The 12,687-nt window shown below is 44.1% G+C and overlaps 1 protein-coding gene across 2 annotated transcripts in view; it reads right to left on the minus strand.

Annotated features, from left to right (window-relative positions):
* Positions 1-12,687, minus strand: part of LOC125623221 (transmembrane protein 132C) — a 299,990-nt gene that overhangs the window by 208,160 nt on the left and 79,143 nt on the right. For both annotated transcript variants that reach the window (XM_075120017.1, XM_048822277.2), the window contains exon 2: positions 6,275-7,163. In XM_075120017.1, coding sequence (XP_074976118.1) covers positions 6,275-7,163 — 889 coding nt within the window. The remainder of the gene's footprint in view (positions 1-6,274; positions 7,164-12,687) is intronic.

Here is a 12,687-nt window from a genome sequence, read left to right on the forward strand (position 1 = left end):
GCCCCCAATCATTGATCAGGGCCCCACTGTGGTGGACATTGAACAATGGAATATACACATCTGTCTACATGACCCCAGGAGCAACAAATCATAGACCTGGCCAGTTTTTGCAAGGGACCCAGGGAAAACTGACCTAACCCATTGACTCTGGTACAGTGCATACTTTACAGGCTTGATCTGATGCTCCCTGAAGTCAATAGAAGACTCTCTTAGACGTCACTTGGGACCAGCTCAGAGCCCACTTAGCTCCTGAGAGACTTTGATCACAGGCTCACACTTGAGATCCTCTCAGGGGATCATATTGAACATTGACCAAACTATTATAATCTTCCAGCTTTGGTTAATAACTTTATTGCTTAAAAAGTTCTTCCAGTATCTTCTCTGTGTAGCCATAACCTCGTTTTGAGCAGCTTAGGTAATTCCTGTTCAAAGTGTTACGTTACTTCATGGTATCTGTTTACAATGGAAGTTTGAATGGAGAGAGGATGTCCCCAAAATGGGAACAAATGGCAGCTCACACTATCCCTTTTCATTGCCCAGGGTGTATGTGATAGAGGGCCCCGCTCTACACACACAACACAAAACATATTTCTTACACAGTAAGGCCATGTCTACACCACCACTTACTTCGCTATAACTCACGTCACTCAGGGATATGAATAAGCCACTCCCCCAAGTGATGAAAGTTACATAGACCTAAGCACCGGTGTGGACAGTGCTGTGCCAGCGGGAAAGTTTCTCCTGCCAACATAGTTGCAGCCTCTCACAGAGGTGGATTTATTATGCCGATAGAGCATCTTCACCAGACGTGCTAAAACTGTAGTGCTTCTAGCCTGGACTAACTATCCCTAAGAGTTAGCCAGGCACCAGAGAAAGATGTACTCTTTGTTCCTCAGAACACAAAACGCCAATCTAAAGAGAAGGTCTAATTCCAGAGCAAAAGGAAACTTTGTTTTCAGAGGTCATGTCAGTTTTCTTTTCACATTTGCGTAATAGCTAAAGCTGTGGGTCTGGAATATGGAAGTCGAGATCTCCTTTACAATTGAAAATGGAACATGAAATAATAAAGCCGATGGAAGCAAGTCCTAAGGCTTCAAGCTCTTTTCTCTCCAGATGTGGACTGAATTGCTTTTATGCTTAGATGTTTCCTAACAATAGTGAAATCACTTTTAAATATTTAAGTACTGTAGAGCTGCATGGGAACAGGAAAATGTTTTGGTGGGATTCACATGTGAAAACACACAGGGGCACACAAAAGAGAACTCTTCCCCTCTGCCCCATCCCTCCTCATTCCTCTCTGTGCCATGTTGTATTTCAAATTAAGAGAGATTAAAGCAATGTGTGTACTTTAGTGGGGAGGAAGTTGGGGGCTTTTGTTTTTAGATTCCAAAAGCTTCCAAAAGATTCCACTTCAGGAAACCAATTTTTGTTTAGCGGGTTCGGATAATTCACTCCAGAATTTCAAGATACTTCAAAATATACAACAAATTCAACTCATACAGCGTTTCTGATTACAGCCACACTTCAGTGCTCGTGTGTGTGTAGGTTTTTAGCTATTAGTAACTCCATCAGCATTCTCGATCCTGTCTGATACAGCCGTGCTGTCAATACTCATTAGGAACTGACATACAAAGCTGCCTTAGCTGATCTGTTTAATAGCTTTCCTTGCTGCATTTATCCTTTATCCCTCTTCCAATGTGTAGATTTATTATCACTGCTAATTATCCATTGTCCTGTGTTGACTTGTTTGCTGGAAACAGGTAATTCAATAACACTGCAACCGTTCAGGTGGAATGAAAATTGCACTGAAAGACCCATAATTAGCTATCTTGAGTGGGAAAAAAACAGTCAAGTTTTTCTAATCAGGGCAGATAACTTCATCTCCTTTCCATATACTTATCCTGCTCAGTGCCTTCTGTAAAGCAGGTTAGCCGATCATTCAGCACCTCCTACAGCAAGTTAGAGATTAGCTGCTGCCTCGCAAGGTAGCGCAAAACATTAATGTTCCTAGCTTTAATGCTTTGGCCCGCTGCTGTTTAGCCTCTGCCAGATCAAATGTGGCACCACCCACGATGAAAAACAGATGGAAGGAGCCTTTAATAGTGCAGTCACTGGAAACGTATTTAGAGCTATAGAACAAAACCACCACCATACACAGGCTAAGATTTTCAAAGCAACTTAACATATTTGGCCGCCCAAGTCCCAATACCACTGATAAAAACAGAGCATCCAAATTCCCAAGCCAGAGCACACACAGACACTTGTACATTTTTACGGTTAATCTGCTTAGAATAGCCTTTCTTTTTTGCTGTTATGATTTTTTTTTCCTGTTTGCAGAGTGCTGTAAATTTACAAGCATGTAGAAGAAAAGGTCCATGCTCTAAGGACTTCACAATCTACTCCCCGTATACAATACACCCAGCAATAGCTCACACGAAGGCTTTTATATAGAAAGATCAACACAAACCCTCCGCCAGCGTCAGTCAGGATAGCTGTGTGGGAGTCAACCCTGCTATGCCGATTTACACCAGCCCCAGAAAGCAAGTGGAAGAGCAATGAGATGCGGGTTAATGCTACACTCTGGCCTTTCTGGGGATAGCTCATGCTGTTACAGGTGGACTACCTATGTAAAGAGATACAGCAGCTACTCTGCTTATCTCCCATGCCCACAATGTTATCTCAACAGCTATAGGAACCAAGAATTCCCAAGCTATCAGAACCCACCACCATCCAGCAACGATCACACACTGTTTCCCTCAGTGCTGGGTGTTTGAAAAACTCAGCGAATAACATACAAAAAAAGCAAGAAATAAACAAATACACCATGCCTGGGGACAACATGCAGTGTGTGTTTCTTTAGGATGATTGTGAATGCATGTCATCGGATGTAGGGTTTGCTTTGGCAGGGACCCACGTACAGCATCTACCTCACCAGGCAAATGGCCACACAGAAGGTTAAAGCAGCCTGTAGGCAACCTTAACATACATACTGGCCATTTTCCAGGTTTCTTTTTTTAAAAAGACATAGGCAGCCCATAGAGGCCTGGGCCAAACTTTCCTCTCAGATACATCCACGTACCACTATTGAAATCAATGGATTTACACCCAGGAAACAGAGTCAAACCTGGCCTCACCTGCCATTCAGTGAACGCAAGAGAGATAAATCTTAGCAGCTGACAGACTGGGCCACATAGTTTATGCCCCAGGAGATAGTGTCACATTATTTTTCACCAGTGAATATCACCTGTCACTTCATATTCTGGTGTTCTATGAGGAGCTAAGACAAGGCCCTGCTCCCTTCCACAGGGCTACTCTCTTGTAGCTACCCCATGCTTCCACCTGACACCCAAACAAAAATATTGTACGGAGCAGTTCCTTCAGCCCCACCTGCCTCCATTCTCCACTGAGTAGAAGAATGGCTTGGACGGCTATTTCGCGTCCCATCTGGATTTGGTGTCCTGCAGGCTGGAGAAAGAACCCAGGCTAGTGTCGCTCCCCGGCTCCCAAGGTGCTGCCCCTTGCGGATATCGGCCTGCCTCAACTCTCCCTCCACGTCACTAAGTCTGGGCCCAAGCCAGACAGGAGGGCTAACCAAGAGCTCTCTGGGCTGCCCCTCCATTCCAGAGCAATTTAACTCTGCATTCCACAGGATGCCGCAGGACCTGAAACAGCACAAGGACTTTCCCTGCTCTACTCTCGTCCACTGGCTCATCCTTTGAGAAGTCCAGCTCTAATGGTTCAGGCCACCCTGCCTCCGCCTTGTGCCACAGAGCCAGTGGGCTCACCTGGGTCCCTCAGTTCCATCCATGGAGCCACTTCCTGCTCACATGCCAGAACTCTCAGGCACCCGGGCCAAGCAAATATACAGGTTATAAATTCTGACGATGGGTGTGATGCTGGCAGACCAGGGGCCAACTCTTGCCAAGGCTTTGGGCCTCAGCTGAGCACTGACAAATTCATTTCTGGGAACCAATCCAGCTCACCTGTGTGTTAGCATGGTTAAGATGGATATTGGACATGTATGATTATTCACCTTATTAAAAAAAACAAAAAAAACCCAACCAGTATAACTAGTGCTGTGCAAATCACTGAGTTTTCAGTTCAGTGGCCAAAGATTTGTTTTTAAATTCCCACCACCAATCAAAACAATTTGGCGAATTCGACCCAAATTTGCCAAACGTTTCAGTCAACCGGCATCTGCCTTCTTCTGTGGGGAGGAAAAGATTTATCTGAAAAAAATCACCAGCTCTAAGTACGACCTGTTCCGAAAATCATCATCAACAACCAGTCTTGTCTATTACAGCGGGTGCAACAGGCAACCTCTGATGTCTGCTCTTTCCATTTCTTGCTATTATACCACTGGGAACATAAACAGCATCCATGCGCAGACAATCTGAATCCTTCCTGAGCTAAGAAGTATATCCTCAGATTTCAATGAGGTTGTCTCTCTCTAACTCACTTTTCAGGGAGATAAAAGGCAGAGACACACATATTTCAAAGGGATATCCCTGCCCACGCAAAAATAACACACCACATTTGCCTCCTTTGGATTTCTTCTTTCATCACAGCTATGCTTGTTATAAGGAACACATCTTGTCTTCACTGCTTGAGAATACTGATTTTAAATAAAAAAGCAGCAGAGACAGAAAAAGCTTCTTCTAACTCAGAGGTTCCACTCAGTAAACAGGTAGCCTGCAGATTATCTCACCAACTAAACCAAAGCTACAAATATCAGAACGCTTCCAGGATTCCTAAAATTTCCCTGTTTTAATAAAAGCCTTTTATCTTCCAAGCGACACTTCCTTCCCTACAGGCTATTCTTGTCAGCAGTTGTCAACTATGTATTCATCTAATTCATATGAGCCTTCGACATAAACAATTTCATGTGCAGAAAACTATGAGAAACTCTGGCTGCTTGAGGCTGTAAAAGAACAAATGTTGCTTATCACTATTGAAATTTCTCTTGAATGTAAAGCCTGGTAACAGGAAAGGAGATCCATCAAATATTTTGGTGATTAATTAGTTTGTCAGTCTTTTTCACCCTCAAAAGATTGTCATCTGGTTGGTAGGAAAATTGCTAACGTATCAAATAGGAAGGAAACACATTGACTTTTGTTCTGATCCACTATGGCAATGCTCATGTTCCTGTGTACTGCCTTTGCCATTCCTTTCCCAAATAATGAACTTAATGTCTCTTAAAATCAATAGCAACTTCAAACATATTAAAATAACACCAAACAAACAGGTAAGTGTGCAGCCCAAAACACTGCTGCTTAAATAAGTAAAAGGATGGAGCCATTCCCTTGAAGTTCTCAGGACAAAACCATTGTGTGGGAAGCCAAAGCTGTGTCATGTCATTTGCAGCAAAGGCAAGTAAATGAAGTTTACTGCGCCAGGTGCTTTGCTACATTTAAACATTGTGCTGGGGGGGTGGGGGAGAGGGGCGGGAAGGGCAGGAAGCAGGGAAAGGCGGATTGGGGGGGGGCTGATTTTGCTTAGTCTGTAGAAGAGAAGAATGAGGGGGGATTTGATAGCTACTTTCAACTACCTGAAAGAGGGTTCCAAAGAGAATGGATCTAGACTCTTCTCAGTGGTAGCAGATGACAGAACAAGGAGTAATGGTCTCAAGTTGCAATGGGGGAAGTCTAGGTTGGATATTACGAAAAACTTTTTCACTAGGAGGGTGGTAAAGCACTGGAACGGGTTACCTAGGGAGGTGATGAATTCTCCTTCCTTAGAGGTTTTTAAGGTCAGGCTTGATAAAGCCCTGGCTGGGATGATTTAGTTGGGGATTGGTCCTGCTTCGAGCAGGGGGTTGGACTAAATGACCTCCTGAGGTCCCTTCCAACCATGGTATTCTATGGGCTTGCCTACATGGCGATTTAGTGAGTGGCAAGACAGCAATCTAATATGCTCTAGAGTCATACTCTATGCCCCTGCTACTACGCATTAAAAGTTCAGGAGTATATTTTGATGCTTGTTTTAGTTACCGTGATGCATCATGCCACAGCAATGGCCAGAAAAGGCAGCACCCCTATTGTGAATTGGGCACTCATTGTAGAACCCTGGTGTGTTTTAGGGGTTTGGAATCCTAGCGAGGATCTCTTCAATGTCCTCTCTGTCTGGGGGGAGAGGGGAGATAGATGAGAAGTGGGTTGCAATTAGGGGGCAGTTGTAAATATGAGTCCACCCCACCAACTAGCTTAGGCTACTCCCCCTTTACATCAGCGTTCGTTACTGACAGAGAAACAGAGGCAAAACCAACCTACCGTACCTCAGTACGAACTGTTCCACGGTGGAATTGTTAGCCAGAGTCACAAAGACATTCACAACTTCTCCTTGCTTGACCGGCTTCGATGGCAGCCAGATGACAACATTACCGTCCAGCCTCAGCTCTGTCAGCTGAGAACTCTCTGGGGCTCGATAGAGGCTCACAGAGCCAATCCTCTGCAAGTGGGACATGGTCTCATCCGTACCATCCTTCCCTGGCCGGATGGCATTCCCCTTCCTCACATCCTCAGTGGTGCACTCCCCGGTCTCATCCCCCGGCTGGATGGTGTAGTAAAGTTCCACAGGGCTCCCTTCTGACTGATCTGTCGTTTTCTTGCGGCCAGCCACCACCGTGGGGGGGTTAAACCAGCTTGACAGGAGTTCCAGCTCTGCCACGCACAATCCCAGATCCCCCTTCAGCCTGCAGCTGCCTCGGACTTCCCTCGTCTCGCGGAAGGCAAACACCCGCAAGCAAGGCAGCCTCTCCGTGGTACTGTAGTCATCCCAGTCCCTGCCCACAATGTAGAAAAGGATCTGGACTTTAGGCTTGCTCAGGTAAATTTTGTCGCTCATGATGCAGGCTTTAAGTCTCCAGTTAAAAGTAAACTTGCTGGTGGATCCAAAAAAGTTTGAAGTTAACAGTAGGTCATGGGGCACTGCTTGTTCAACGGAAAAAGGTCCATAGCTGGCATTTAATACAGGTGGCCTCTTGGCTTTATATGGGAAAAAGGACTCCACCCGAGACTGCAAACTGGAGTTTCTCATGAAATCCTGATTGGCTTCTTTAAGGAAAAAGGAAGTCTCAGCACTGAAGATCCGATAGCTCACAGGTAGATAGGTTGGTAATGAAGAAAATCTCTGTATATTGTCCAAGACCCCTCGACAATCTGTCACTATTAATAATAATAATAATAAAAAAAAGTTAGTAACCTGGAGCTTCATGGACTAGGCCAAAAGCAATGTATAGGTTCAAATTAAAAAGTTTCTCTTGACTCCAATAGAGCCATCTGCCACATTATTGTTCAATTAGTTATGATGGAAAAATGATTACAGTTAAACACTGGATTCTTCTGTAGGTCACATGCATGGCAGAAAATGTAGGTATTAATCCTGCCCTGTATTTATACATTTCATTATATATACACAATATATACACACACACAGTGGTCTTCAGCATGATACATTTGTCTAGATTTAATTTAATGCTGTACATCCACTAATTAATCCTCATAACATTCTTCATTACCTCCAATTTACAGACGGGGAAACGGAAGCATTACAATTCAGTGACTTTTGCCCAGGGCCACCGATGAAGTCTGTGTTGGAGTCAGGATTAAAAAAAACAAACAAACCCACAAGTTCCTGAACTACACTGCTTCCCAAACTGATTGCAATGTTTGTCACCAATGTGCCTTGTAAGGTTGCCATCCATCCTGTTTTCTGGGACAACCCCAGTTTCCTCGAGGTGATCCCATATCCCAGACCCACTGCTTCTCCCCAACCATTTTCAGGGTTCACCATATGGCAACACCGCACTGCAAAAATGCTTTTGACGCAATGTGAGGAAGATGCAGCAAAATATCAAGTTGAAATAGGATACACTGACATCACAGAAGAGGAGTGTGCTTCATTTGGAGAAACACATTGAGAAAAAAGAAAAGGAGGACTTGTGGCACCTTAGAGACTAAAATTTATTTGAGCATAAGCTTTCGTGAGCTACAGCTCACTTCATCAGAATGCATCCGATGAAGTGAGCTGTAGCTTACGAAAGCTTTTGCTCAAATAAATTGGTTAGTCTCTAAGGTGCCACAAGTCCTCCTTTTCTTTTTGCGAATACAGACTAACATGGCTGCTACTCTGAAACCTATCAGTAAACTACTACATCTTTGCACAAGCATTGAAGGCGACAAGAAAAAAAACAAAAACAAAAACAAAAAAACCCACAAACAGTTCATTCATAAATTGGTAGAGAGAGTCCTTTTCTTTCCCATCTATTCTACCTTCTTATAAACTTTCTTTCTGCCTTTTTAGTCTCTGTTTAATCACAGCATGCCCAAGGCATTCAGTACATTGGTAAGTTCCACTCACCCATAGCTCTTGAAATCCTGCTAATCACTTTCACTGTAGGAACACTGGCTAGCAGATCAAAGTTAGTTTCTGTTCTACAGCCAAAGAGAGACTGCTCTACAGATTGCTTTTCAAAAGAAATGACAAACATTTCTCCCGCCTCCCTTCCACGCTCCAGAAACCTTGTTTCTGGGTCACTAATTCTAGAAGCATGAACAACAAGGAGTCCTTGTGGCACCATAGAGGCTAATAAATTTATCTGGGCATAAGTTTTCGTGGGCTAGCATGGTTTGCACCTCTATAGTTTAAGGTTGTGCTGGTATCTCCTATTTTCAGGGCTACAGATGCACCATGCTAAAGACACCCATGTGTGTGTAATATATGTATAGCTATAAAATCTCAAATCTCTAATGCATATGCACCCTGGTGTGTGAGATCTAGTACACACAAGAGTGTCGTGTCTGTAACATCAGTAATAAAAACGGGTGCCAAGGTTTTGGCAGGCAGGGCCTCAGCTGAGCAAATTTTTTTTTTAATCAAAATTTGATTTGACTGTTTTAATAATTGTCAATTAGATGTCCACTGAGGCAAACAGGTGATTTTTTTTCTCACCAACAACCCTACCTACTCACTCTACTAAGACGGACCAAAACTGCAAAAGGAATAAGACAGCTGATGGAAAGATGTACATATTTGATAACTTCAAGACATTTCCCTCCCAGGCACATTAGGAGAGTCAAGGTGATTCAGTGGGGTGAGCACTGAGTTGGGAATCCAGAGACCAGAGTTCTAATCCCAGATGAGACAGTGATCAGCTGTGTGAAGGATAGCTCAGTGGTTTGAGTATTGAACTCACAACCCTGGGTTTAGCAGGCTAGTCTTTGAGGGGGCCATTTAGGGATCTGGGGCAAAAATTGGGGATTGGTCCTGCTTTGAGCAGGGGGTTGGACTAGATGACCTCCTGAGGTCCCTTCCAACCCTGATATTCTATGAGTTTGGGCAATTTGCTTCCCCCCTTCACCTCCAATCTATCTTGGCTGCTTAGACAGTAAGCTCTTTGGGGCAAGGAGTGTCTTTCACTATGTGTTTGTACAGTGCCTAGTACAAGAGGGAACCAAATCTGGTTGAAGTACCATTGCAATACAAATAATGAACTGGTGTCAAAATGGGTGGGTGCAGTTTTCAAATTTGATTGCTGAGCTCAGATGCCCAGGAGCTGGGCACTCTGCTGTGATCAACCCTTTGGTTTAGAAGAGATGGGGGGCTGCTGACAGCGTGTTTTCTAAGGGGGCCTCTTGCCTTTGGAATTCACACCCTTGCTCCAAACTATTCCAAATTTATTCGGCCTTCAGGACATGCTGCAAACCCTGGAGCTTTGAGACATACAAGAGTGGGAGAGGGGCTGATGTCCCTGGGGAAGGTGCAATATTCATAACTCGAGTCTACATTACTGTTGCTGTGAGGATTGAGAGGTGTTGCTGCACTTATTTCTTGGAACTGCCCACAGTGCCTGCTATCAAATCAAAGTTAGGTGTTTACACTATAGCCACAGAGCGCCAAATCCTCATCTGGTGTAAACAGAATCTTAGGACTGGAAGGGCCCTCGAGAGAACATCTAGACCAGTCCCCTGCACTGATGGCAGGACTCTTTTATCAAGATCATCCCTGACAGGGGTTTGTCCAACCTGCTCTTAAAAATTATGGCTAGGCAGCAGTTCTGCGGAAAAGGACCTAGGGGTGACAGTGGACGAGAAGCTGGATATGAGTCAGCAGTGTGCCCTTGTTGCCAAGAAGGCCAATGGCATTTTGGGATGTATAAGTAGGGGCATAGCGAGCAGATCGAGGGACGTGATCGTTCCCCTCTATTCGACATTGGTGAGGCCTCATCTGGAGTACTGTGTCCAGTTTTGGGCCCCACACTTCAAGAAGGATGTGGATAAATTGGAGAGAGTCCAACGAAGGGCAACAAAAATGATTAGGGGTCTGGAACACATGACTTATGAGGAGAGGCTGAGGGAGCTGGGATTGTTTAGCCTGCAGAAGAGAAGAATGAGGGGGGATTTGATAGCTGCTTTCAACTACTTGAAAGGGGGTTCCAAAGAGGATGGCTCTAGACTGTTCTCAATGATAGCAGATGACAGAACGAGGAGTAATGGTCTCAAGTTGCAGTGGGGGAGGTTTAGATTGGATATTAGGAAAAACTTTTTCACTATGAGGGTGGTGAAACACTGGAATGCGTTACCTAGGGAGGTGGTAGAATCTCCTTCCTTAGAGGTTTTTAAGGTCAGGCTTGACAAAGCCCTGGCTGGGATGATTTAACTGGGAATTGGTCCTGCTTCGAGCAGGGGGTTGGACTAGATGACCTTCTGGGGTCCCTTCCAACCCTGATATTCTATGATTCTATGATTTCCAATGATGGAGATTCCACAACCTGCCTAGGCAATTTGTTCTAGTGCTTAACTACCTTTACAATTAAGAAATTTTTCCTAAGGTCCAACCTAAACTGCCCTTGCTGCAATTTAAGCCCATTGCTTCTTGTCCTATCCTCAGAGGTTAATGAAAAATTTTCCTCCCTCCTCCTTGTAATAACCTTTTATGTACTTGAAGACTATTATGTCCCCTCTCAGTCTTCTCTTCTCCAGATTAAACAAACCCATTTTCCCCCCCAATCTTCCCTCATAGTTCATGTTTTCTAGACCTTTTATCATTTTTGTTGCTCTTCTCTGGACTTTCTGCAATTTTGCACATCTTTCCTGAAATGTGGCACCCAGAACTGGGCACAGTACTCCAGTTGAGGCCTAATCAGCACGGAGTAGAGCGGAAGAATTACTTCTCATGTCTTGCTTACAACAGTCCTGCTAATACAGCCCAGAACAGTGTTTGCTTTTTTTGCAATAGTGTTACACTGTTGATTCATATTTAGCTTGTGATTCACTCTAACCCCCAGATCCCTTTCCACAGTACTCCTTCCTAGGCAGTCATTTCCCATTTTGTGTGTGTGCAACTGGATTGTTCCTTCCTAAGTGGAATATTTTTCATTTGTCCTTATTGAATTTCATCTTATTTACTTCGGACCATTTCTCCAGTTTGTCCAGATCATTTTGAATTTTAATCCTATCCTCCAAAACACTTGCAACCCCTCCCAGCCTGGTATCATCTGCAAACTTTATAAGCAAAAAGAAAAGGAGTACTTGTGGCACCTTAGAGACTAAGCTAAGCTCACGAAAGCTTATGCTCAAATAAATTGGTTAGTCTCTAAGGTGCCACAAGTACTCCTTTTCTTTTTGCAAATACAGACTAACAAGGCTGCTACTCTGAAACTTTATAAGTGTACTCTCTACGCCATAATCTAAATCACCGATGAAGATATTGAACAGAACTGATCCCTGTGGAACCCCACTCGATATGCCCTTCTAGCTTGACCGTGAACCACTGATAATGGTTTTTCAACCAGTTATGCACCCACCTTATAGTAGCTCCATCTCGGTTGCATTTCCCTAGTTTGTGTATGAGAAGGTCATGTGAGATAGTAGCAAAAGCCTTACTAAAGTCAAGATATACAACATCTACCGCTTCCCCCCATTCACAAGGCTAGTTACCCTATCAAAGAAAGCTATCAGGTTGGTTTGACATGATTTGTTCTTGGCAATTCCATGTTCTTATCACCATATGATCTTCTAGGTGTTTGTAGAGCTGCATCAGCTTCAAGGGCATTACAGCATTTACATCAGTTGAGGATTGGGCCCTAAAATCTTTACACCAGAGTCTCTGAATGGCCAACAGTCACTCCTAGGGACTTTGATATCTACTCAAAGTTCTCTGGTATAAGCCCTCATTCTGTAAAGAGATCCTTCCTTGTAGATTCTTACCCCTTGTGGCGTTCCATCTAAGTCAAGACATATGAGAGAATCAGACACATAATCAGGACACCAGATATGGCCTGGAGTTGGCTGAAAGATCCAAGTTACCCGGGAAAGAATTTTCTGTAGTATCTGGCTGATGAATCTTGCCCATATGCTCAGGGTTTAGCTGATCGCCATATTTGGGGTCGGGAAGGAATTTTCCTCCAGGGCAGATTGGAAGGCCCTGGAGGTTTTTCGCCTTCCTCTGTAGCATGGGGCACGGGTCACTTGCTGGAGGATTCTCTGCTCCTTGAGGTCTTCAAACTACAATTTGAGGACTTCAATAGCACAGATATAGGTGTGAGGTCTTTTTTAGGAGTGGTGGGTGAAATTCTGTGGCCTGCATTGTGCAGGAGGTCAGACTAGATGATCATAATGGTCCCTTCTGGCCTAAATATCTATGAATCTATGAAATGTGCAGAACCTCCCCCTCTCCCTACCAAATACT

The sequence above is a fragment of the Caretta caretta genome, chromosome 15, assembly GCF_965140235.1.
Source record: "Caretta caretta isolate rCarCar2 chromosome 15, rCarCar1.hap1, whole genome shotgun sequence".
Classification (NCBI taxonomy): domain Eukaryota; kingdom Metazoa; phylum Chordata; order Testudines; family Cheloniidae; genus Caretta; species Caretta caretta.